The sequence below is a fragment of the Podarcis liolepis genome, assembly GCF_965112155.1.
Source record: "Podarcis liolepis genome assembly, chromosome: 1".
NCBI classification, from domain to species: Eukaryota; Metazoa; Chordata; class Lepidosauria; order Squamata; family Lacertidae; genus Podarcis; species Podarcis liolepis.
The window spans coordinates 93,102,614-93,126,657 of NC_139554.1; the positions used below are offsets into that span (position 1 = coordinate 93,102,614).

At 38.9% G+C, this 24,044-nt stretch overlaps 1 protein-coding gene and 1 long non-coding RNA gene across 9 annotated transcripts in view; one reads left to right on the forward strand and one right to left on the reverse strand.

The window, feature by feature from the left end:
• Positions 1–108: 108 nt before the first annotated feature.
• LOC310701267 lies at positions 109–18,671 on the forward strand. Of its 2 annotated transcripts, none has more exons than XR_014522967.1 (4): positions 109–643; positions 760–2,570; positions 13,973–14,034; positions 17,966–18,671. It is a non-coding gene; the product is annotated as an uncharacterized lncRNA (long non-coding RNA). The 2 variants fall into 2 exon arrangements; XR_014522968.1 differs by having other exon boundaries at positions 109–637; positions 753–2,570.
• Positions 6,116–24,044, reverse strand: part of ZNF148 (zinc finger protein 148) — a 36,270-nt gene continuing 18,341 nt past the window's right edge. For 2 of the 7 annotated variants that reach the window (XM_083489366.1, XM_083489367.1), the window contains exons 3-7: positions 23,419–23,544; positions 19,550–19,673; positions 18,875–18,958; positions 14,382–14,500; positions 6,116–13,412 (exon numbers count right to left, since the gene is read on the reverse strand). In XM_083489366.1, the coding sequence (XP_083345492.1) occupies positions 11,808–13,412; positions 14,382–14,500; positions 18,875–18,958; positions 19,550–19,673; positions 23,419–23,544 (2,058 nt within the window). In that variant the 3' untranslated portion in view covers positions 6,116–11,807. Of the gene's footprint in view, positions 13,413–14,381; positions 14,501–18,874; positions 18,959–19,549; positions 19,674–23,418; positions 23,548–24,044 lie in introns of all 7 variants that reach the window. The other 5 variants (XM_083489364.1, XM_083489365.1, XM_083489368.1 and 2 more) reach the window with 3 other exon arrangements.

The following is a 24,044-nucleotide window of genomic DNA, read 5'->3' on the forward strand; positions in this document are numbered from 1 at the left end:
CTTGCACTTCGTGCTTTTGAACTGCTAGGTTGGCAGGAGCAGGGACCGAGCAAAGGGAGCTCACCCCGTCGCTCGGATTCGAACTGCCAACCTTCTGATCGGCAAGCCCTAGGCTCTGTGGTTTAGAACTAGTGTGGAAGCAAAAAAAAGGGGGGGGAGGATCCTCTGCAGATGTGTCATGCAAGATGCCAATGAAGCAAAACAGAAGGCCCTGGCAGGGAATCACTTCACTAAAAGACTAGTTTTGTGTAGAAATTTCATGTGATCTTACTGGGAATGTTCCTAGTTGTCTTTTGTTAGCTGTGGGATACATTTCATCCCAGGACACAGGGAACCACAGCTCATCGAGGGAATGGCGTGGGGTGAACACAAGCTTTGGCTGGGGTATGTAACATTCTAATCACACACTTCACATCTGAGTAGATGAACTGTCAGTGGTAAAAGATTTAGTGGGGAAAGTGCTTTTTGCACTGCAAATGAGATTGTTGTTATTGCTAGAAGAAGAGAACAGGGTAAATATTCAAACACAAACGGATTAATTTAGCCTGTATTTTATTTATCCATTTGGGCAATGTATAATCCACATGTCAGCCAAATGAATCCCAGAGTGGGAATGTGTGGTTTGATAGTGATTGTGGTGGCAGTGGTTGTTTTAGAACTTGATGACATCCCAGCATCAGGGGGTGGAAGAATAAATATTTTAGGCTTTTAACTTTTGTGTATTTATGGTGGCAGAGAAAATAAGAATCCAGTTAGTAGAATATGTGAATATGGCACACAGACAAGAGTAGATCTCCATGACCTTATCCACATCAATGCAATTCTAATTGTCTAGAGCACTGGTCTTCAGCCTGGGGGTTGGGACTCAATAGTGGATTGCAGCCTGATCCACGGTGGGTTGCAACTGGAGCACTACCACCATGCAAGTATGTGGGGATAGCTTAAGAAATGGATCCCTAAGTGCATGCTTGGGTTAAATGTGGTTCCTGGGTCTAGAAAGGTTGAAGATACCTGGTCTATAGCATTGGCTAAGTAATAGCGTACTGGAGAGATTCAGTCTGGGATGGCAAAAGGTACCATTGTTTTTACATGACAGCCGTGTGTCAGGGACTGGAGCAAAATATTGTTAGCATAAATGTGGTAATTTTTTCACCCTAGAGGAGAAAAGCTACTGGTGAAGCTTTATTCTGAAAATTGCTAATTTTTCATAATGTATATATTTAAAATAAAAGGGCAGGCTAACAAAAAGTGTTTTCCAAGATGAACTGTAAGCTTTGTAAAACAGTAATCCCCCCCAACTGAGGACTTATTTTTAACGCACACTTTCAGCTGAAGACCCACTTATTAATTTTTTACCATATACCTGAATGGTGTTTGAGTTGCTATAGTGATCCACTTTAGGTGAGGCCTGGGACCTAAATTTACTTAGTGAAATAGTGTTATAAGTTTGGGCTGTCTTTTCTTTAAGAAGATGTATTTTAGCATTTGTGAACCTGTATAAAAATGAGGTTCGGGTTTTCTTGATTGTAGTGTATGAGTGTCACTTTTCACATAAACTCGGGACCGTCTTTTTTATTTATATATATTTTTTTACAAGAATGAAAAGCTTGTAGGCACTTCTTTGCAATTAGTCAGTTGTGTTTTTAACCAGTTCCTGATGATATGAGGCAGATGTTTATGGCATCCAATGGGAGCTTAATCATGATTTCCTCATGATGTGGAAATTGCAAGTCTTTTATACAAGGAAGGGAGAAAAAGCATGGTTGTTTCATATGCCATTACTTTAAGACAATTGGTCACTTTATAATGTGTGTATGCAGCGCTTTTGTGTGTGTGGTGGCACTCATTTATATCGAGTACCATGACTTTTTTTGCTGTCTATTGCAGCCATTTTGTGCTGGCACCCACAGCACTTTTATCAAGTTATGAGTACGGGCACCTAATTTATTTTTTGCTAAAGAAAAGCACCATATATATGTACACACACATACATACCCCCATAGAGACTGAAATAGGCAGTGATACTTTGCTATCTGCATATTCTGACAAAGATGATCCAAAGGAAGAGGAATCCAAGATAGGTATACATATAATGCTTTGTAAGGAAACAGAAAACTTTTCAAACAATTCACTGCTTCAGAAAAATCTGGAAAAAATGGTTTTAATATTAAGTTGCCTTTTACAAGTGACAATCACAATTGAATACTAATATTCTTCCTTGCAATCCCATAGAAATCACCAGTCCACTGACTGTCTTCCTAAAATAGGTAAGGTAATAAAAGGTCTGCATCATCAATGAGATATGACAACAATCCAGGACCTGTTTGCTTCATTTGCAGCTTTTGGGGCTAAATATGCCCTATAATGTCAGCAAGAATGGGAATACCATCAATATTCATTTGGCAATCAGACATGCCCGCCCTACCTCATAAGGAGCTGAAGCTCTTGGAAGTACAGTGGTAGAAATGGTTATATCAAGCATTCTAGTTCACATTGATGTCAAGTTTGGACCTGCCTTCAACACACAAGCCTTGACTGTAATTAAGATGGCATAGAACCAGGATTTACAGGTACCTGTTCATTACAGCAGTGAAATAAACATGGGCAGGGAGGGAAAACAGACAAGCAGCTATACTAGATATGATTGAAACTAGTGGCATTTATAGGAAACATTGGGCATAGTATGCATTGTGAATTGAGTGTCCCACATACCAAATTAATTCTCAAGCTACAAGGTGCACAAAATCCATTTTACACATATTTAAAATATGAGCAGATTTCTGAGAATATGCATTTATACTTTGGACATTGTACCATTTGTACTTTTAAATTAAAATTCCCCTGCATTAGGTTATATACTAGTAATATAGGACCTGCAAATCTTGAAGAGGACACCAATTTTAAAAGCAGCAGGAATTACAAGGGGCCTAGAGGTTAGACCAGGATTGTGATTCCTGGCAGAGACAGTCCTAGTTAAGATCAGGGTGGCCTAGCATGTGGCCCAAGGGTGGCATGTAGCCCCTGAGGCCTTTTTTTGGCAGCCCTCAGCAACATTTGTGCTGCCGTGCCAAAGCTGGCTAAGCGAGGTGCTGGGCTGTGGGAAGGTGTGAGATCTCTGACAGAGTCCTAGAGGCTTCCTACCGCCTTACCAAAGCCGAGTTAGCAGTTTCCCAGCTTTCAAAAGGAAATGGGAGGACTCTAGGACCCTGCCAGAGCCTCAGACCTCCTTCCCCAAGCCTTGCTTAAGTGGCTTTTGGAAAGCAGCATGAGGAGTGGAGTGAGGCATCAAAATTTGGCTTCACTCCCAGCCCCCAGCCCCCCCCCCCCCGCATGACAAGGCAGTGTGCGGTCCACAGGTTCTGTGTCAAAGTACTCCAGCGTACCCTCCGGGTATAGATGGTGCTTGGATCAGCAAGCTATAAAACAAACTTATTTAGATATCTAGGTGTAAATGAAACCCTCTTGGAAATATCATATGGAGGCAGTGAAATTAAAGGCACAGGAAACCATAGGAACATTGATGAAATTCTATTACAATAAGGGAAGGCAGGTTATTGCTACCAAATATCTTTAGGGTAGGTTCAAAGTGTTAACCCAGATGCTCTATGACATTGAAATCTGGAGCTCTGATTTGAACTCCATTAAAGTTTTGGAAACTGTGCAAAATACTTTTCTTCCAGAAGCCATACTCTATCCATCAGAAATATTAGCAGTTCTTCATTGTACATAATCTGGGTAGCCAACAATTAAGGCAAGAGTGGACTGTGCTTGCTCAGTTAACGTATGCTAAAAGAATGCTACCATGCCTATTGAGTGTTTTCCTGATGGAACCAGATGATAACCAACTAGAATGCAGCTTGCCAATGTTTTACACTAACATTATTTTCCAGAACTGAGCTCTGCTTTGACTTTGAATAAGTGTCATCCAATGGATTGGCTCTTTTGGATAGAATCCAGAAGGGACCTGCAACTAATTAGAAACACCGCATTACCCCCTTGGGTATCCACTCTTGAGAACAGAGCGTTTTAGAGCTAGTTGTTTGATCAAACTTTCACCAGCTTCCTTAAGAAATGCCATTATTGAGCTGTTTCCAAGTGATGCCCACAACAGTCTTGGATGGCTGCAACAAGGTCTCGTATGCAGAAATACTTTGAATTGGTAGTCAACCACATGAGGAAGACATCACTCATTATCTGTTAGCCTGCCCCCTTTCTACAGACACCCAAGAGATCGCTTGCTGAAACCTTTGCTTTCACAAGCAAGCAGGTGCAGCCCTGCAAAAATGGTCGTTTCTTTTGAGAATACTTTTGTAACACAGAGAGTGGTCCTGGCTGCTTTGAAGTTGACAGCCATTCATTTCCACTCCTTTCTACATGTATAGCTTGCTGAAATGACAGATTTAGTAAAGAAGTAAAAATGTATATTGGTAGTGTGATACATAAGCACCATCCCAATCCATTCTGCCAATGCAAGCCCATTAGAGATGAAAATTTGGTAGTTTGTTCGCCTTCAGTTCTTCCTCCTTATCCAATGTAGAATTGGCCTTTTAAGTAATGTAAGTGAGGTGTTAGCCGTAGACACTTTAATGCAAAATGAATATACCTTATAAAAAATGTAATGTGCATAAACAGTTCAAAGCTAGAGATGCCCTTTGAATACCCAGAGACTAATCATTGGCTTATATCAAGAATGAAGCTGAATCTTCTGCTACATAAGAAATGTATGCATTCTTCAATTGTTGTAACTAAATTATCATGAAAAATCTCTTGTAAACCTTAATTCATAATGCAGAGTTCTGTATTTTTATTTTGCAGCAGCCAGAGCACACTGAGATTTCAGCCATTGCTTATACATTTAATAAGCTTTTTTTAAAAAACAAACCTGTCTTCGTGCACATTTTTCAATAGTTACTATAAACTCCAAATAAATTAACCATAAAGAAAAAGGTCAAAAAGTAGCAAATTGCACTCTGTTTCTTAAACAGAAAAATCCCATTATTATTTGGGCAGAACTCCCTTTCCAGTATTGCAAAGGTCTTTGGGTACATGAAATAACACCCCTGTGCAGTAATGGGCATTGTTGCATGAAAATTATATTGGCTTTTTGTGTTTTTCTGCATCTCCCATACCTGCTATTTGAAACTCTTTCCAATACTAAGATCTTAACTTTGAATCTGTGAGAAGGCAGAGGATCTTGTTGAGCTCCACCTACACAACTCAGTGCTTGTGCCACTGTAGCTGAAGCATGGCACTGCTTGGAAATACAAATCTGGCTCAAACACACAGACCCTGTAAGCCCAGAACATTCAGATCTATAGAAAAGGGGAGCAAAACAATAATGGTCTGTGAAATCCTTTTCAGTCCCAAAGGACATAAGCCCCTGAACAATAGAAGGTACCATTCCATCCATTCCTATGACTTTCAGTTCACAAAATTTGTGAACCAAACTACTGGCCATATTACATGAACTGTGAGATCCAGGACTGAAGATGGCACTTTCTGGTCCAAAATACATAGAGGTATTGGCTGTGGGTACAGAAAGGTATGTGCATCTTCCCTAGACTAAAGTTCAAGTATCCACACAGCAATTTCTCAATGTATCTCACAAAATCCATTAAATGTTCTGATGTTATGTCCATACACAACTACCACACAAAACATTATCATCATAATATTCCTGATTCCTCAGGAATCCTGCATTACCTAATTTATTTCAAATACAAAATAATTACACAAATTCATACTTTCAAGTTTCATACAAAAGCATCTATATTACTTATACACATTTTTAAATTAATGAAACTGGGAATTTAATTGCTTTAAAAAAACAACAACGCAACACTCACAGTAAAATGGACAGATCGCTTGTATTTTTTAAAGTAATACTGTATGACCACTGAAATCTCCTTTACTGGTATTATAGGGGATTTTATGAACTGAAAGGCAAAGAAGGCGTATGGATGCTGGGGGGAGGGGGGAATACTGTATCAGAAAATGAATTCCAGCAGCATTCTTCTATTCTTTCTCTGCCCCTATTTTTTTAAAGTTGTGTATAAGTCTTGGATTTTCTACCAAACGTAAAATTTGTGGACTCATTTGCAAATCACACAATGTATCCTTAAAAAAAGAGCAGATCATCAGGTTTATTTGAATACCAAGGTCCTTTTCCTGACATTGTTAAAATAAAGATAAAACTTACAGAGACAGAATCCAGTATAATTAGTTTCCAACAATAAAATCTCCTTGAACACTGTTGCAAAATTCCTTCTACTGAAATGCTTCGCTACAATAATAAAAAGCATACATTACATATAAAAAGATACCAGTGTACTAAAAGTGACAGAAGTGAACTAGCAAATCCTTCAAAGCACATATCATATAAATGACTAGCATTTAAAAACATTTCTTCCTATAAAATGTAGGTCATATACATTTATAAATCGGCGATCTTTCCCCACCAAAGCAATGATAGTTTTCAAATAATTATGTTGCTCTGTACAGTCTGAAAGCATTGTTCAAACTTTTTGACTTGGTTTTGTTTTGCTTGTACTCTGGATAAAGCTCATCTCAGCAGCTGATAAATCCCTATGGCAAAATTATATCAAAATCAACCATGACTCAGTGTTCAACTGCAATGTGAATTATGAACAAGAACCACTTTTTGTATCACATGAACCTGATTTATACCAAAACCATACTGGGATTTAAGGATTTAAAATTAAATTTCAAACTTATTCAATTGGTGTGGAAACTGGAGGAGCAAATCCTTCTCCTTCCTTCAAAAATAAGGACACTAACTCATCTTGCAGAAGCTCATCTGAGCCATTAGTTTCATCGTGAATGTGTGCACAGGTGCAGATCTAAGGCCTGCTCTCCCTGAAACTCAGATTGTGCTATGTAAACAATGTTATATACTACAAACCAAAAAACAGTTGAATTTATTGATTAAAAACAATTAAGAATATCCATTAACTTAATCAAAGCTATTAACTCCCCAAACAGTTTTTGGAACTTTCCTTATGCTACTTGCAAAGTTAGCACTGTTAGGCATTATTGCTTACATACAGTACATCATATGCCTCCTGATATAAAGCAGTACTGTGATCTGTTTATATACAAGGTTCTTTTTTCCTTTTTTTTAAACAAGCTGTAAAAACATTACATACTTTACAGACAATACAAATTCCCACATTTGTACTCAAGTCTAACAAATGGAATGCATAACATTAATAAAACATCATAAAGGAAGACTGACAGTAAGTCCTTGATTGTCAAGACACATTTATATTTTATATATAAACTCTAACTGTGCAGAATCAAAGATTCAATCATAGGTACATCCTTATTTGATAACTCATATTTACAGAACAATATTGCATAAAAAAATAAAATAAACATTTACACTTTTTTGTCTTTTACCTTTCCATTCACTGGGAAAAAGAAAGCAAGAAACTACTTTGAGAAAGGTTTGCTTGCTTCGGTTTGTGTTCGCTACCAGACTATCTCTCTCTTAAATTATTATTGAAACAATGATTTTATACAAGTATAGCAAAAGCAACTAGAAAATTTCCCTGAAACAAAGTTGTTTGGAAATAATGAAAGTTATTTTTTTAAAACATAATGGTTTTCATTCATTGCAATACTTTCACAGGACATGTTTTTGTTTTTTGTTTTGCAAAAGGAGTACTTAAATGTCCTACATATACCTAACATACATGCACTTAACATAAAAAGAAAGCATCTCCAAAAGTCACAAGGCTTCCGTTGAGCAGAATTTAAGAAAACATAAAAAATAGTTTGTTTTATTAATAATAATAACTGGAAAACTTACATTTGAATTTTTACCAACCAAAATACCCAGATCACTAACACATTTCTGCCTTCTAAAGCTTTTAACTATACTCTAATAGCTACTCCCCTGCAACTTGCGAAAGAGTCCAATGTCAACCCAACAAAATTTTAGGTTGCAATTTTACAAATACAAAGAAAGTTAATACTGAAATACTCAAACAGGCTGATCCTGGATCCATTTTAGATCCTTTTCAAATATTTACGAAATATGATACACACATCATAAAAATTAATCTAAAGAAACATGGAATATGCTGTATGTATCCAAGTGGAAATTTTTCAGGAAACAAGCCAGAAACTTGGAAATGAAATCAAACAGCTATACTAAAAATTCAGTAATTCACTAGTGACTTGAAAACCCATGTTTAAAATCACAAAATAAATAAGCAAATAAAAGCAGGCATATGACATTACAATGTATTTCATTCATTTTGACAACTGTGGTTTAGTTTGCAGTATTTGTACATAGGTTCTGCAATATGCTTGGTTATAGTCATACTTTCATAAGACCTTGACTACACGACTTTACACCACTGAAGAAAAACAAGGAGAAATTATATTGTGTAGGGATTAGCATCCTCATTAATAATAATAAAACGTTCAAGCTTTCACTGTACTTTCTCTGAGCTGCTCCTTCTCTCAAAAACCTTGTCCACCTACAATAGCTGGGAGTCTGTAATAATTCTCTTAAACTAATCTCAGAAAAGGCATGAAGAGGTGATCCATATAAATGAAAAACAAATCCTTCTAAACTTTTCTTCAGAAATAGAGTACACTGCAGTACATGATGCGGTTTATCTTCTGATAAATGGATAGATCATCTTTGATCAATTGTTTACTCTGAATAACTAAGACAAAGAGAAGGAAAAGGAGCTACTTCAGCTTTAAGCCCAAAAGTCAGTTCCTTCATTAACTTGCTTTATATTCAAAGTAAAAGGAACAGGAAATTAGTGTTAAAAGGGACACTCAGGCCCAGCAGTCACCCAAAAGACGAGCCATTAAAAATTGAGAAAATTAAGCAGCACGTTTGCACTGAAGTCTAGTTTCAAAGAGTTGAATCCAAACATAACATTGAGCTTAACAGGACTGTAGAACCATAGCAGAGATTTCCTAAATACACTTTAAAAAGCATTATTAAGAAAGTATTTCTATTAACACTGTCTCCTAGCATGTATATAATAGGTTTGTATTATAACTGACGAGGCTTGCGATATATCTGTGTCATTTTTTCTTCTTCTAAAAAGCAACTTAGGAACAGGTTTTTGCATGATTCCCATGGGCACCCTCAAGAGCCACAGGTGGAGGTTCTGCTCATTACATTCCATCGCTTTGCCAATGCTTCTCCTCAACTACAGCCTCTCATGTTCCCAGTAAGTCCCTCTAAAAATGTTGGAATGCTATAAAACAGCACTCCCTCAATACAGTGCAAAGAGCAGCCACCAGAAGGGTAAATATGGAACTGCTTGGCCATGCACATTTGGATCCTAGCCATAGTTCCTTCCATTCCTCTCTGCTCACTTTTTCATAATGGACACTTTCAGAGAAGCATCCCCTTGTCTTCTCACTGTAGGGATTATATTCAACTTGCACCCCTCCACTCACAGATGGTTCTTTGATGAAGTCGGTGCTTCAATGAATGAAGAAAGGGAAGGTCGTTTCACTTATTTCATCTGAGTCCCCTCTGCCCCCCACTAATCTCCTCCAGAGGGTTGGGATCCCTTTGGAACAGCTTGGGAGGAGGACACGAGGGTTGCGAGAGAAAGGGGAGTTTGCAAAAAATTGCCTTCCTCGCCCTTCCATTCACGGAAAGCTCTCCTGGAACAAAGAAACTCCCATGAGTGGGACACAAGATACAACCCATAGCCTTTACACCCTGGCCTTATTGTCTTGCCATATCTACATACGCACACAGACTCTTAGCCATTCTCCCTAGATACTAAATGTGTACAACTCTCACTTGCCAGTCCTGTTTACTTCTCTGAATCACAACTGAATGTTAATTGTACAAATAGTGGTGCACTCAAACACTGGGCCACAAATGCTTAATTAAATTAAAATATGTTATGTACTAGCTGTGCTGGTGTGGGTCAGGAGACAAACTAAAAAGACCTAAAAAGTTCCATTATTTAGAAGTTTTCATGTGTGCTTATTTTGACTCAGTACCACGGTTGCATTTACTTACTGTACTATGAAATAAATCCTTGGACAACGTATGCGGAGTAATGGGATATAACAACACCGTCCTGTAAAATTAACCTGTTTGTGACCTATAGGAATAAACAAGGCATTTCATAACATATGCGTCTTGGCTTCTGCAGTAGCTGCCTATGACTTTCACGTAGATTCTAAAATGGGTCCAAAATTGCACAGGTGAAACAAAGGAGAACTGTGGCAATAAAAATTAGGAGTACCGTTTTAATTAAAACAAGGTTTTTCTCTGGGAATTGAAATTTTGCTTTCCTTAAATTTTTTTGAATGAAGGAGGTATTGTTAGGGCTATCTTTGAGAGGTGGTGAGCAGGCCTGAAGCTGTAAAATAATACATGCACCCATCTCCCCTGCCTAAATGTTGAGTATGGTTTTTTTTGGGGGGGGGATGTATCTGCATTCCTGTCGCTCAGCCTTTAGGTAAAACACTGCCCGCAATATTACCTTAAAGCAGCCCATATAATGAAAATAAAAGCTTTAGTTTTAAAAATGATTATTATCCTGACATTTATGTTAAGTCGAAGCACAGTATACAGAACTAATCATTGCACCACACAGTGTAACTCAAGACAGTCTACTATTAAAACAACCACAGGGGATAGGGATAAAGTTTGCAGTTAATTTATTTGTGAAATGCAGCAAAAGTTTGACCATTTATCTTTTGGTCACTGTTCTCAGTCACCAGCTCTAGTTAGTAAAACTGTAATGAAACTGTTCATTAAGATAACTCTTCTGTTGTTATGTAAGGTGATAATGATGCAGCCACATCAAACCTAAAGGTCTAAAATAGTTTTATTTTTGAGAAAGAAAGAAAAATGGAAAAGAATCTAAGTGCTCTAACGTTAATTATTGCAGATTTGTAGGCTGAAGTACAATTTAAACTCTTAAAACCTGGAGTTCACCATTCATATAAACATTATGGAAATGGGAATGTCATCTACAAAGCATTTTAGTTCAATCCTAACCATCTTGATACCTGTCATTTGGAGATAAAAACATAAAGAGTCATGTTTACCTTCAAAGGTACAAAGAAATATGCAATACTTCAGGAATGAAGTAAATGCATTAATAGTAAGTATTTTCCTTTTAAAGTACTTTTAATTGAATCAAACATTTAAATAGGGGAGTGCATCTAGAAAACATAATTACCTTTCTCTAAGTGTTGTAAAAGGAAATTCAAAGAAACCAAGAAGGAATATTATGTGTATTACTTTTTAAGAGTTGATAAAATGGATTTCCCCCCAGAATGCACTATAGTTGTCTAGCCATCATCTCCTGACATTAAAACTTTTAAGTTCATATTATCTGTACAGTCTATATTCATGTTCCCTGCTGAAGTGCAATGGCTTGACTAACTAACCAGGAAATTCCAAAATGAATAATCTCATAATTATCATTCTCCCCAAAATAATCAATGTTACCAAACTAAGAAATTATTACAGGAGAGACATCTTATCTGGGTTTTTTGGTTTCTTTTGTCTTGTATAAAATCTCAGCATAGCAAGCTCCTGATCTCCAGCAAGCAAATAGCCATCTGCCTTTTCAGTGGACACCCACATATAAGGCAATTCAAAAAGAATGGTGACTAACCACACACACAAAAAGCAGTTGCCAATACTCTGTACTGGCTTACTTTTCTGTTGTAACCCAAGGCCTTAAATTTGTATAGGACTGACTCCATCTTATACAGAAGATGCTCGCTCTTGACAGACCCATGCTAAAGTGCCCGTGTTATTTCTACAGATTTTCTTAGCCAAATGTCTGGCCTGTTGTGGCATCAGGTGAAGAGTTCATCCCAGCTCGAGCATCATTTACATTCACCAAAGGGAATTCTGGGAATTCGGCGCTTGTCCCTGGTCCCCGCAAGTTCACCTGCCCATTAGCAGTGTTAAACTGAGATGATATTCCAGCTCTTGTTCCATGGTACTGAGCCCTAAACGGTTGCTCAAAGGAACTTATTTGATATGCTTGGTGGACAGGCTGTGCTTCTGCCTTCTTCTGAGAAGTAACTTGATCCAGAAAGTCCTGGGTAGAGGATGAGGAAGAATGATTTGGCTCGTCACCTGAAAAGGGAAAAGAGTGCTGGGAATCGCCAACGATAAGTCCAAAGTGAGACTTGTCTGGAGTTGTTCTTAATGGAGAGTTCATTCCTGATCGAAAACTGTTGACCGGTATAGATGCATAGACCTGCTTGTCTATGGAAGAGAACGCTGGTTGCCCTGCAAGAGTCTGGTTGTCACTCACAAAATTAAGGCTTGGGTTGTTCAAATAGGCATCATTTTGGCTAGTTCTATCCAAAGCTTGCTGAAGAAACTTGGAATATTCCTGTAACATACTGGCTTTATCGGATGAGGAACCTTGAGAGCTTGTTGCAACATTCTCAGTTTGTGTGACTTCTGACACCTCGGAAGAATTGATTGATATACTAGAGGTCACTTCCGTATCAGCCACATTAAAAGCTATTTCATGCTGGCCATTAGCTTTATGGGAATAATGGTCTAAGAGAGTCTGAAGTACCTCATCTGGAATGACATTTTTGTCATGGTTGCCTTTAATCTCCACATTCAGCCCCGATGTATCCAGTATTGAGGCTGTGCTACCTTCATCTATGACACTGGCCACAGCAGCCTGTGTGACTGAAGGCTGAGAGGCAATGGTGCCTACATTCATGGCATATTCTCTGCTATTACTGTTAGCTGCTTGGAGATACCGCCTCTTCTTTAAAAACTGCATTGCATCATCATAGTTTGTGCTGCTGTGTACAGGTTTGCTGGGGCCTTCCTGCAAAGTATCAACTTGGTCAATGTCAGCATTGCCTTCAGAGTCCAACAGGCCTTGTTTATCCACAAGATCAAAGGGATACTTAGAAACCTTGCTGTCTTCGTAAGACGCTAAAGATGAAATGGTCTGACTTTGCTCTAATGGCTGTTTTAGGCTCCTCTTACTGTTAACTTTTTTGAGCACCAGTTTAGGTGGGTGTATTTCTCCAGAATTTGCTTCCTGTAGGTGCCCTCCACTGACGGAAGAATGTGGTAACTCCACTGCATATTCAGCCACCATATACTCATCCTTGATCTTAGCGTTGCCAGCATACAAAGGCAAAAAATCATTCTTATCTTTCTTATGCTCAGATTTATCTGCCCCGCTTTCTTTATCTAGCCCAGAAGACTTCAATTTCTCCATTTTTTGCCTTTTCTTCTTTGGCAAAGAGCTGTCCTTCAAAGGCATTGGGAAGCCTTGATCGTCATCAGGAGTCAAAAGGCCAATTTTGGTGGCACTTCTGTTGGGTTTCTTGTCACGGTTTTCATGGCACATACGTTTGTGTTTCAACACCCGGTCAGTCCTTGAGAAGAACTACAGAGGACATTTTTGGTTAGAGAAAAGCCATGCAGCCTTTTGGTCAATTCACATTTTTTCACATGATAAAGTCCTTCCAAGTCAGGGTGGGGGACATTTTTCAGCCTGAGGGTCCTATTCTCTCATGGAGAATGCTCTGGGGTGGCATGGGCAAGGCCAGAGGCAAACAAGGGGGCACATCAATGGATGTGACTCTCAGCTTTCTATAGTAGGCCACATTCCAGCCACACAAAAACTGGAAGTTTCCACACCTACCCACCCCACCATCCACGCAAGCAAGAGGCAATATCATAGTTCAGGGACAAATTTCAGTCAGGCAAAAGCTAAAATATGGCTGATGTGGGGAGATGGTTGGTGAAGTAAGAGTCCTGAGGGAGAACTAGAGAGGCCTGAAGGGGACAAATTTGGACCCAGAGCCTGAGATTCCCTAACCCTGTCATAAGTGATTTTGGGAATTAAAAAATGGTCACGTCACAAAGTGAAAACGTTACCATGTCAGAAGATGTGAGTCAATATTAATATTCAAACAAACCCAACCCTTTGTTCTTGATCTATAGGAGCCTACTGCAGTACATAAGGGCCCCTCCTGCCACTTCACATACCTGCAGCTGTGGGAAAGGTAAGACAAAAGGACAGAAACCTAAATGACCCCTCCAATTAGCATTAATTCGTCTCAAGGTCTCTATCCTTATTAATTCTGCATATTTCAGATAACTAAAAACTTAAGTTTCTCAATGGGTATATGTTCTTTTCATACTGGAGAGCCATAATTTCTTTTATATATATCTATAAAATCATTTTTTTAAAAAAAATGCTTTTAATTAAATCCACAATGAAACGTATGGTATTTAGAAGACAAGCCAAAGTGCCCTCTTACCTCAAAGTTTTAAAATTTGGAATCACCATTGTCATGATATTGTAAAAACTGATTCCCTTAAACACCCTTCTTTCTCCTTCTTAAATTACCTGCAAGCAATATTCACACTGATAAGGCTTCTCTCCACTGTGAGTTCTCTTGTGCCTTTCCATGTGATATTTCTGTATAAATCTCATGCCACATTCATCACATCGAAATGGTTTCTCACCTAAGAATAAAAATGAAAAGAGGAAGTACTGTTTAAGAAAAAAAGGAGAAGACAGATAGTCTCATACCTCTCCCCACCATGCTATTATTTAGGTTTACTTAACAAAAAACTTACAAAGTATTGCTTTGATCAGCTGGATGTAAACAAAATATAAGTCTGACCACACACCAATATTTTTTCATATGGCTCATCACTACAAACATGTTAAAAGAATCACACAAATATTGAGTAGAGGTGGAAGAGAATCAAATAAAAAATAAACTAGCCCATCAAAAAAGAATGTCCCAACATTCAGAGCTAGAGGAAAACAAATAAAACAATAAATTTCCATTTTCATTCCAGTATTTTATTCATTGTTATTTATTGTACTTTTATCTCACCGTTTCCCCAAGGAGCTGATGTACATGGTTCTCTCACTCCTCATTTAATCAACAATCCTGCGAAGTAGGTTTACCTGAGAGGCAGTGAGGGGCCCAAGGTCACCCACTGAGCTTTATGGTCAAGTGGGGATTTGATCCTTGGTCACCTAGGTTCTAGTCTAACACTGTAACACACTAGCCCCAATAAGTTGCCTGTATGTACTAGTAAAGTGAAAAAGACTGCACGTAAAAGCTCCTCATATTGACAAAAAGCTTGTGTTTATGAAGAGAATTAATCTTCTATACCCTTGTGATTAACTTGTCTTTTTTCAGACCAGCCACAGGCATGTTCACATAAAGTGCTATTATATAATATCACATTTTTTAGCATCCTTGTACAGTGGTGCCTCGCAAGACGAAAAGAATTCGTTCCGCGAGTCTTTTCGTCTTGCGATGTTTTTCGTCTTGCGAAGCACGGTCCGTTGCAACTGCGCCTCTTCAAGCGGCTTTTAAAAAAAAGCGCAAGACGTTTTCGTCTTGCGAAGCAAGCCCATAGGGAAATTTGTCTAACGAAGCAACGCAAAAACGGAAAACCCTTTCGTCTAGCGAGTTTTTCGTCTTGTGAGGCATTCGTCTTGCGGGGCACCACTGTAACAAGATAACTAAAACTGGAATAGCTAGTTGCTGACCTTTAGCAATAAATATCCTGATCCTTTATTTAGTTAGCTGAAGGTGAATAACAGAATCATAGAATGGTAGATTTGGAAAGGGACCACAAGGGTCATGTAGTCGAAGCCTCTGTGATGAAGGAATCTTTTGCCCAACGTGGTCTCAAACCCAATACCCTGAGATTAAGAGTCTTATAATCTACCGAATGAGGTATCTGCTGGTTCCTTAGCCCTTCCCAGGGATAAAAGTATCATCTGGCTAGTGCACTGACAGATTTATACAAAGTATACCATGGATCTCCCTGAACCTGCTTTCTACTCCTGGGGGAAAAGCAAATAGGAATCTTATGCACAGGTGAACCAGGTAAAAAGTTTGTACTGTGTAAAGAAATAAAGAATGGTCAAAGAATAAAAGATACAACAGAGGCAAAGCAACTCTAAAAAGATACAGTATATGCCAAAAGATAGACCTCATATATTACTTTGTATTTGATTACTTTGTATTGCATTGCTTCGTATTCAAGGCAGCGATGAACTAGAGAATATTAAGGCTCCTCGCTTTTACAAAGACTAAAAAAAGACTGAAAAGCTAAAAATAGCTAATTAAAATTCAGAGTTGAATCATTCTGACAAAATATTTATTTATAAAAGCAATGAATTTTTATAAGGACTCAGACTATTTGTTATTTAATATCATAGATGGTTCCATAATTTTGTTTCAAAGACAAGTAGCGCTTAATATTTGTTTTCCATGTTAATAAATAAAACAATATCATTTTTTATAATTTCCTTTCCCTTTCTTTTATCTATTTTTTTCCTTTTACACAAAACTGCTGTATTATCTTAGCTCATTGTATTAGTTTAATCCACTACACAGTTATGTTAAGATCCTTTGTATTGAAGCCAATTTGTCTCATTGACTTAATGACTAAGCTGACTTAAAGCCAAGCATTTCAGTTCCCTAGGGCAGGGGTCTGCAACCTTTAAGACAAAAAGAGCCACTTGGACCCGTTTCCGAAGAAAAACAACAACTGGGAGCTGCAAAACCATTGCGACATTTAAAGCATGCGCGCCGTTGCCCTCCGATCTGACAGCGGGCGGGAAGGTGACGTTGGGACGGTGCATGACTAACGCACGCACCGCCCCCATGCGACGTCACAGCCAGTACAGCGCCCGCCACATTGGGGAGTGTAGGGGCGCACAATGCGCCTCCTCCCCTCGCTAGTATCCGCCCCGGAGCCGCGGCAAAGGTGTAAAAGAGCCGCATGCGGCTCCGGAGCCGCGGGTTGCAGACCCCTGCCCTAGGGGATACAATTTTCTGTTGGAAAGTAAAAAAACAATGTTGTATCTTGTCCACCCTAGCCTCTGACTCAGTCTGAAGCAAAACTTCAAGTCTTCGCCCTGTCTTTCCTATCTCCTATACTATATATACTTGGAGTCACAACATTATATATTTCATGTTCTCAAACCTAACTGGCAAGCAGTACCACCCACACAGTTATAAAAAGATACACAGATCCAGCTTACATATTATATATATATATATATATTTAAAAGTATGAAACATTAAACTGGCAGTTACTTTAGATGAAGTAGGTGTAGCCAAATGACACATAAGAAACATACTACCAAACTCATAAGCTCAGTTCAGACTAAAAATTAAACCGTGGTTTGTTTAGCTTATCTCTGGTTTGTCTGTGCATGGTTTCTTTGAGGTCAAGAAACTAGGATTGGTAATGTGGGTTTTTTGTAATAGCTGAACTCAGTATTTTGGTTTCCCGTGTAACTCCATTCTTGCTGCCTGACTACAGAGTCAAGAGGGAAGAATTGCTCAAAAAAGAAATAGCTCACATAGCTAAGAGACTCTTATCACCACTTTAACAGACCTCTGTTTGGCTACAGGCTCCTTTGCTTGCCTACTAACCAAACAAGCTAGCCATCACAGCTCAGCTGCCTAACTGCAACAGCCCTGCAAGAGTGGCAGGTACACCAGTGCCGCAAGTACCACTCCCCAACAATCTTAATGTATGCAGAGAAGATAACCAAGCCGGTCTCTAGTCAATTCACATACATTCAGTGCATGCCTGTGGAAGTAAGTATACAGTTCCTGCCCATTTATTTTTTGTATTGTTTCTTAATGTATTATGGGTTGTATTCAAATAAGCCATGTTGTCTGTATATGGATTTCCACTTGTGCAACAGAACCTCTCCTCCCACTCCTTCTCCTGTGCCCCCCCCCCATTTGTTGTGGGCTTCAATAAGTGCAAAATACACAGACGTCAATTGTGAAACAGGGTTATATTTTTAAAAAATATATATTTATTAGTCACTTTTTCAAAAATGAACTCAACATGACTAACAAAAATTAAAAACAGATATAAAAACCAAGAGTAAAAACAACCTAAAATTCAAGAAAATGCATTTTTTTCTCTATGCAGAACATAGCCAACAGCACATCATTTAAATAACTGACTGCAACAATACTGAAAGGCAGCAGCAGCAAGATGCCCGGGTGTACAGAAAAACACATGGCTTGGAAGAAACGGAAGTATAAGCAAGAGTGCAAATCCAAATACTAGTAAGGCTAGTTTGATGATAAGCACGGATACAAGCATTCCAAGACAACCGGGGTATTTGTGCAATTTTCTGTCATGTTTTGTTTTCTCAAGGTTTACATGCATACACATAAAGTACCAGACATCACCACCAGCAGTTTGAACAGATATGAAACCTTTCACCAAGCAACACTCAGCATATTTGCAAGCTCCACTTTCCTGAAATATAGACTGAAAATTGGCATCTAGTCCAAAAAAGACTATATTTCTAAATATTTGCAGAGATAATGAAAGGCCATGCACCAAAATGCCAAAAACCCAGTAAAGCCAAGTCTTTATACAGAATGTGGTTTTCCAGAAGTAAAATTTTAAAACAAACCAATATAAACTTAACTATCCTGCTTTAACTTTGGGTCTCATTTTTTCTATTTGTCTTTTGCTAAAATGCTTACTCTCGTATAATTTTCTGTATGCTTTTTTTTTTTTAAAACAGGATTCAGATACCTATGGGGTCAGGCATTTTGGCCATAATTGTGTTCGAAGTATTCCTATTTACCACTTACCCAATAAAAATATTTTTTTCTCTCAAGGTTTGCTCACATCAGCTGTCAGTACCTTCTTGGGGGCAAGGGAGGAAAGAGGCAAGGCTAAAGCAAACACCTAAATTCTCTTCTAGAGTTTCTTAAACGGCACGTTAAAACAGAAGCTGCATAATCACCCAATACTTGGCCATGTTTCGGAAACAGTTCTTTAAACACACCAGTAAAAAGAAACTCAAGGCACTATACTCACCAGTATGAATCTTCTCATGTCTCTGTAGCAGGTACTTCTGAATGAAACGCATCTCGCACTGACTGCACTGAAATGGTTTTTCACCTTAAACAATATAATTCCACATCTGTAAGTTAAAAGCTACAAACATTTGTTTCTAACAGATTCTGCTGAGAAATAAAATAGTCGGCTATTGGAATCCAGCATATGAATGAATTCCAAAATATTTTAGTATAAAAAAGTCTGACTAAACTACCTGGGCTAAAAAGAAAAAGGCTATTAATTCGGCGAGCCTGCTGCTAACAGAGGAGTGCAGCTCATGAGCAAAATCAGGCAGGATGCTGTCATCTAAGGTACTGTAAAACTCTTTCATCTATTCCAACTAGAGTTCCATCACTGGTAAAATAAGAACCCAGAGACTATGCTATGAACAAGACAAAACTGGAAATTGGGTGACTTACCAACCCATCCTTGTACAGAAAGCAAAGCAACACAGTAAATCTCAAATTAACAGAAATGACACTAATTCTTTTCTGGTATTTTTTGACACTTTGGTGCATGGAATACCTAAGCTTAGATGCCACATTTCCTGCACTTTGGAATATAAAGTTTGCATCATTTTTCATGATTCAGTGCATTATTAAAGATCCAACCATTTTTAGATAATATAAAATACAACTTAAATTCAAGCAGTACCTGTATGAATGAAGACATGCCTTTGTAAATGGTAGTTGGTTCTAAAGGCAGCATGACAATGCTCACAAATGTGAGATTTGGTAGTTTTCAGACCAAGTGATCCATCCTCATTTATTGTAAGGATCTATTTTTAAAGGGGCAAAATTCAGTCTCACATTAATTTCTCAACAATATTACAAAATTCATATGAATACGTAATGGAGGAAATGAAACGCTTTTAGGCAAAACCACAATGCAAAATAGGAAGACTGTAGACATAGATATCAATTGACTATCTTTTAGTTGACCTAACTGAACCTTAGCTTTTCTAGATTTGTGATATATAATACACATAATACATCCAAAGAAGTGCTAGAACAGGCTTCCTCAACCTCGGCCCTCCAGATGTGTTTGGCTACAACTCCCATGATCCCTAGCTAGCAGGACAAGTGGTCAGGGATGATGGGAATTGTAGTCTCAAAACATCTGGAGGGCTGAAGTTGAGGAAGCCTGTGCTAGAAATTTATTCTCAGTAGAGCAAGTCAGAATATTTTTGATCATGTTTGGCTGTCACTCAAAATACGGTTAACTGTGACATGAGCAAGCCTATCCTCCCAGGCTTGCCTGTGTCCCCATCTTTCTCTAACATGGCAGACAGGACGGGTTCAGAAACTTTATTTCTGCTCTTAGTTAACTGCACCTTCCTGTGTCATCAGACCACAAATTGTGGTTTCACACTAAATATGGCAGATTTCAGAACTAGCTGATTTCAAACCATGGATTATGAAGTTGGCTGGTCCCAAAACTAACCATTGTTTCAGTTACCATATGTTAAAACCACATATTCCAATTCGGACAACATAGGAAGCTGCAGTTAACAAAAAGCTGAAGTAGAAGTTTCTACATTTAGCTATTCAGCAGGAGAAGAGGGGATGGGAGGGAGCATGCAAGCCTGAGAGTGGATGACATTCGCTCCCATCATGCTAAACCATTGGTGTACAAACAGGACCACTATCTTCTCAAATGGTAGCACTATAAATCAGTCTTTAATCTACTAGTTGGACAAGAAAAGAAAGCTATAAAATCTAGAGGCACTCAAGTTATATCCATTTTATTTCTCAAGACATGGAGTACATCCAGCAACTGGAATTCTTTTTTTGTACAAGCGTACTGGTGACAGGACTTGTAGTTTGGTAATATTACTTACATGTGTTAGTGAAATGATAATTGTGTACTTTATCTCTTCCATCTCAGCAGAAGGTTAAGGATAACCTTAATATTTTTCAGTCTCAATAAACCATTACAACAGCGCAATTTGCATGTCATGCTAAGTCAAAACCATGGCTCAACAGTAACAGAAAATCTTGCGTCACTCCTCCCTGGTCATTTTTTTACTGCATCACACTGAGCTAAACTATAGTTTATCTTAGTGTGCAGTCCAAATCCAGGGGTGTGGCTGAGGCCTCTGCAGACTAACTATGAGCTGTAGCCAAGGCTTGTTCTATAGGTTATAGTTCAGTATTTGTCTGGGAGAAGTAAACCATGAGCCCAGCTTTAGACAACATGCTAAGCCCACCTATGGCTTTGGTCTGGGTGACACAGCAGCAAAATGATCAGGGAGAAGCAAAACAGAGAGAATCTCCTCTCCTGGAACCCACAGGCTCCCACATTTGTGCTAAGCTAAATACTGTGACGTGAACAAAGCCAACACATGACACTGTTAAAGCATGTTTCAGTAGTATGTTGTGACTTTTAATAAATCTGTTCTGTACAATTATGCATCTAAAATTCTAAAGATAAACAATTCGTAGCTACTTTAAATGTTCCCATGGGCTTTTTTACCCACCCCACGGCTATATCACAAGCTGCTTTTGTTCCCTCCATTTTAACAGCAAAGAACTGCTGTTCAAGAAGCACAAGCCTAAAGCCCCTTTGGGTACATTAAATTGGTGCAGTTCTTCAGAGTTTGTTCTAAGTGAGTGTAATCCTTTTAAAGGTGTCCCTGCAAATGATTCTTTGCATGGAAGAAAGCCCATCTTTCTTCAGGTATCCCTAATCAGTAAGATTCAGAAACAGCAGCAGAAAACACTTGTTTTGATAGATCCTGTTGGTTCTAGGGTATTTGGGTGCCTTATACAATTGGCATTCACCATCATGTGCCTTGCGGGGGGGGGGGAACGACACAGTTGCTAAACGCATTATAGTAGGTTGGTTTGACTTTCTTTTCACAGAAAAGAAAATACACCATTAATTATACTTGCTTCCAAAAGAAATATTGCCTTTCTTGATATGCAACTATGAACTTGATTTATACCTAGTTTTGCACATTCAAACACTTAAGATTGGGCCCTTCTAATACCTCATTTCCTCAGGGGAGTGTATATAATGTGCATGCTCTAGGTAGCTATAGTCTTCAAAGTCGATACTAGGAAATGACCCTCCAGTACCCAACCTGCTCTCAATCTCTCTGGTCAATTTGTGATCTCTTACTATACAATATTAGGAAGATTGGAAGGACAACCTCTACAACGAAATAAAGGAAAAAAGGGGTTCTCAAACTATGACTGAGACAAGTACATGAAAATAGCTTCCAGTCAGTGCTTCCCATTAGTTTTCACCAAACTTCAGGAATTGCAAATGAAAACAAGAATAAAACTGCAGTGGGCAAGTACTCAGTTTGAATTTGCAAGTGTCAATTGTACAGCAGGAAGCTGAATAAAAATATATTCAAATGCTTCATATTTTATGCTTCAAAATCCATGCATAGCATTTTTGCTGCACTTCCTGAGAGGAAATTCAAGATGTGCAACTCTGAAAACTGAACTTTAGATTAAAATGGCTCATTTGAAATTAGAAGCCTGTGAATGGAAGGCATTCATTTAATTTCAGGTGCATGCAGTAATCAATTTCAACCCTTGTGCACCTGTCTGATTAATAACAAAGTTGTTAGAAAAACACTATGATATTTAAATAAGCCCAATATTATTATTAATCTAAAAAGTCTCCGTAATTGATAAGTGGTCCTTAAAACTACACACTCATCAAAAGATAATATTTAGAGAAGGAGATGCCTGGGAAACAGATGTTAAAGTATGTCAAATATTCATGCTGTGAAAAGAATTTCAAAGAAACAAGCTATGAATATATTGTGGCTTAGCTTTGAGATTAAAGTTACCGTATTTTTTGCCCTATAAGACACACTTTTCCCCCTCCAAAAATGAAGGGGAAATGTGTGTGCGTCCTATGGGGCGAATGCAGGCTTTCGCTAAAGTCTGGAGAGCGAGAGGGGTCGGTGCGCACCGACCCCTCTCGCTCTCCAGGCTTCAGGAAGCTATCCGCTAGCCCTGGGAGACCCAGCTCTCCCAGGGCTAGCGGAGAGCCTGCCTGCACCCAGAAGCTTGGGGCGCGCTGAGCTCCGCACGCCCCAAGCTTCGGGATTAGCGCAGCGCTCCGCTAGCCCTGGGAGAGCCGCGCGGCTCTCCCACGGCTAGCAGAGACCTTGCCGGCACCCAGAAGCTTGGGGTGCGCTGAGCTCCGCACGCCCCAAGCTTCGGGATTAGCGCAGCACTCCGCTAGCCGTGGGAGAGCCGCGTGAAGTCGCTCGGCTCTCCCACGGCTAGCGGAGACCTTGCCAGCACCCAGAAGCTTGGGGCGCGCTGAGCTCCGCATGCCCCAAACTTCAGGCTTAGCACAGCGCACCTGGGGGGGGATAAATTTCCCCCCCCTTTATTTCCCCCCAAAAAACTAGGTGCGTCCTATGGGCCGGTGCGTCCTATGGGGCGAAAAATACGGTAGGTGGCTGAATCTATGGTTTCCAAATACTATCATTTCCAATTGCAAATTCAAGGAAAATCTCCAGTTGCCTTCAAGGTTCAAATTAAATGTCTTACCTTTGCTGGTGAACGCTGTTTCCTTTTCTTCTTCTTTTGCATATCTAAACCCTCTCGTATTAGCTTTTTGTCCCTTTTCTGCTGCTCTGCTACATCAGTAAATGTAATTTCTTGTTTTACGCTGATCTGCTAGGATACGAAGTGCCAGCATCAGATAATATTAATTACATATGACACATATAATTACATATAAGACACATTTTAACAAATTCTTTCAAAAATAGTAATACACCTGGAATTACTTTATACCCTTCGTACTGTTTTGGGGAAGAGGGGGAAAGGCTATTTTAAAAAGTCCTATTTGTGGCGAGTATTCCAATATGGTACTCCTTTCATACCTTCAAGCACAGAAGCTTGGATTACATGCCACATATAATTTAACATTTAACAAAGAAATTTCACCTGACAAAAACACTTTATAATTTAAGATATGGTTATGTTGGCATTTGAACCACAGTTTCACTGTTCTAAGCCAAACCCTCATTTTTGCCAAAGAGCTACTATGATAATTTCAACCCTTCTTTTAAATTCTGGTCTCTTCCTGCTGTGAATCAAACATTCATTTCTGCCAGTAGAACAGAAAGCTACCATGATGATATCAAACCTATTTGAAGGGGCCATCCTTC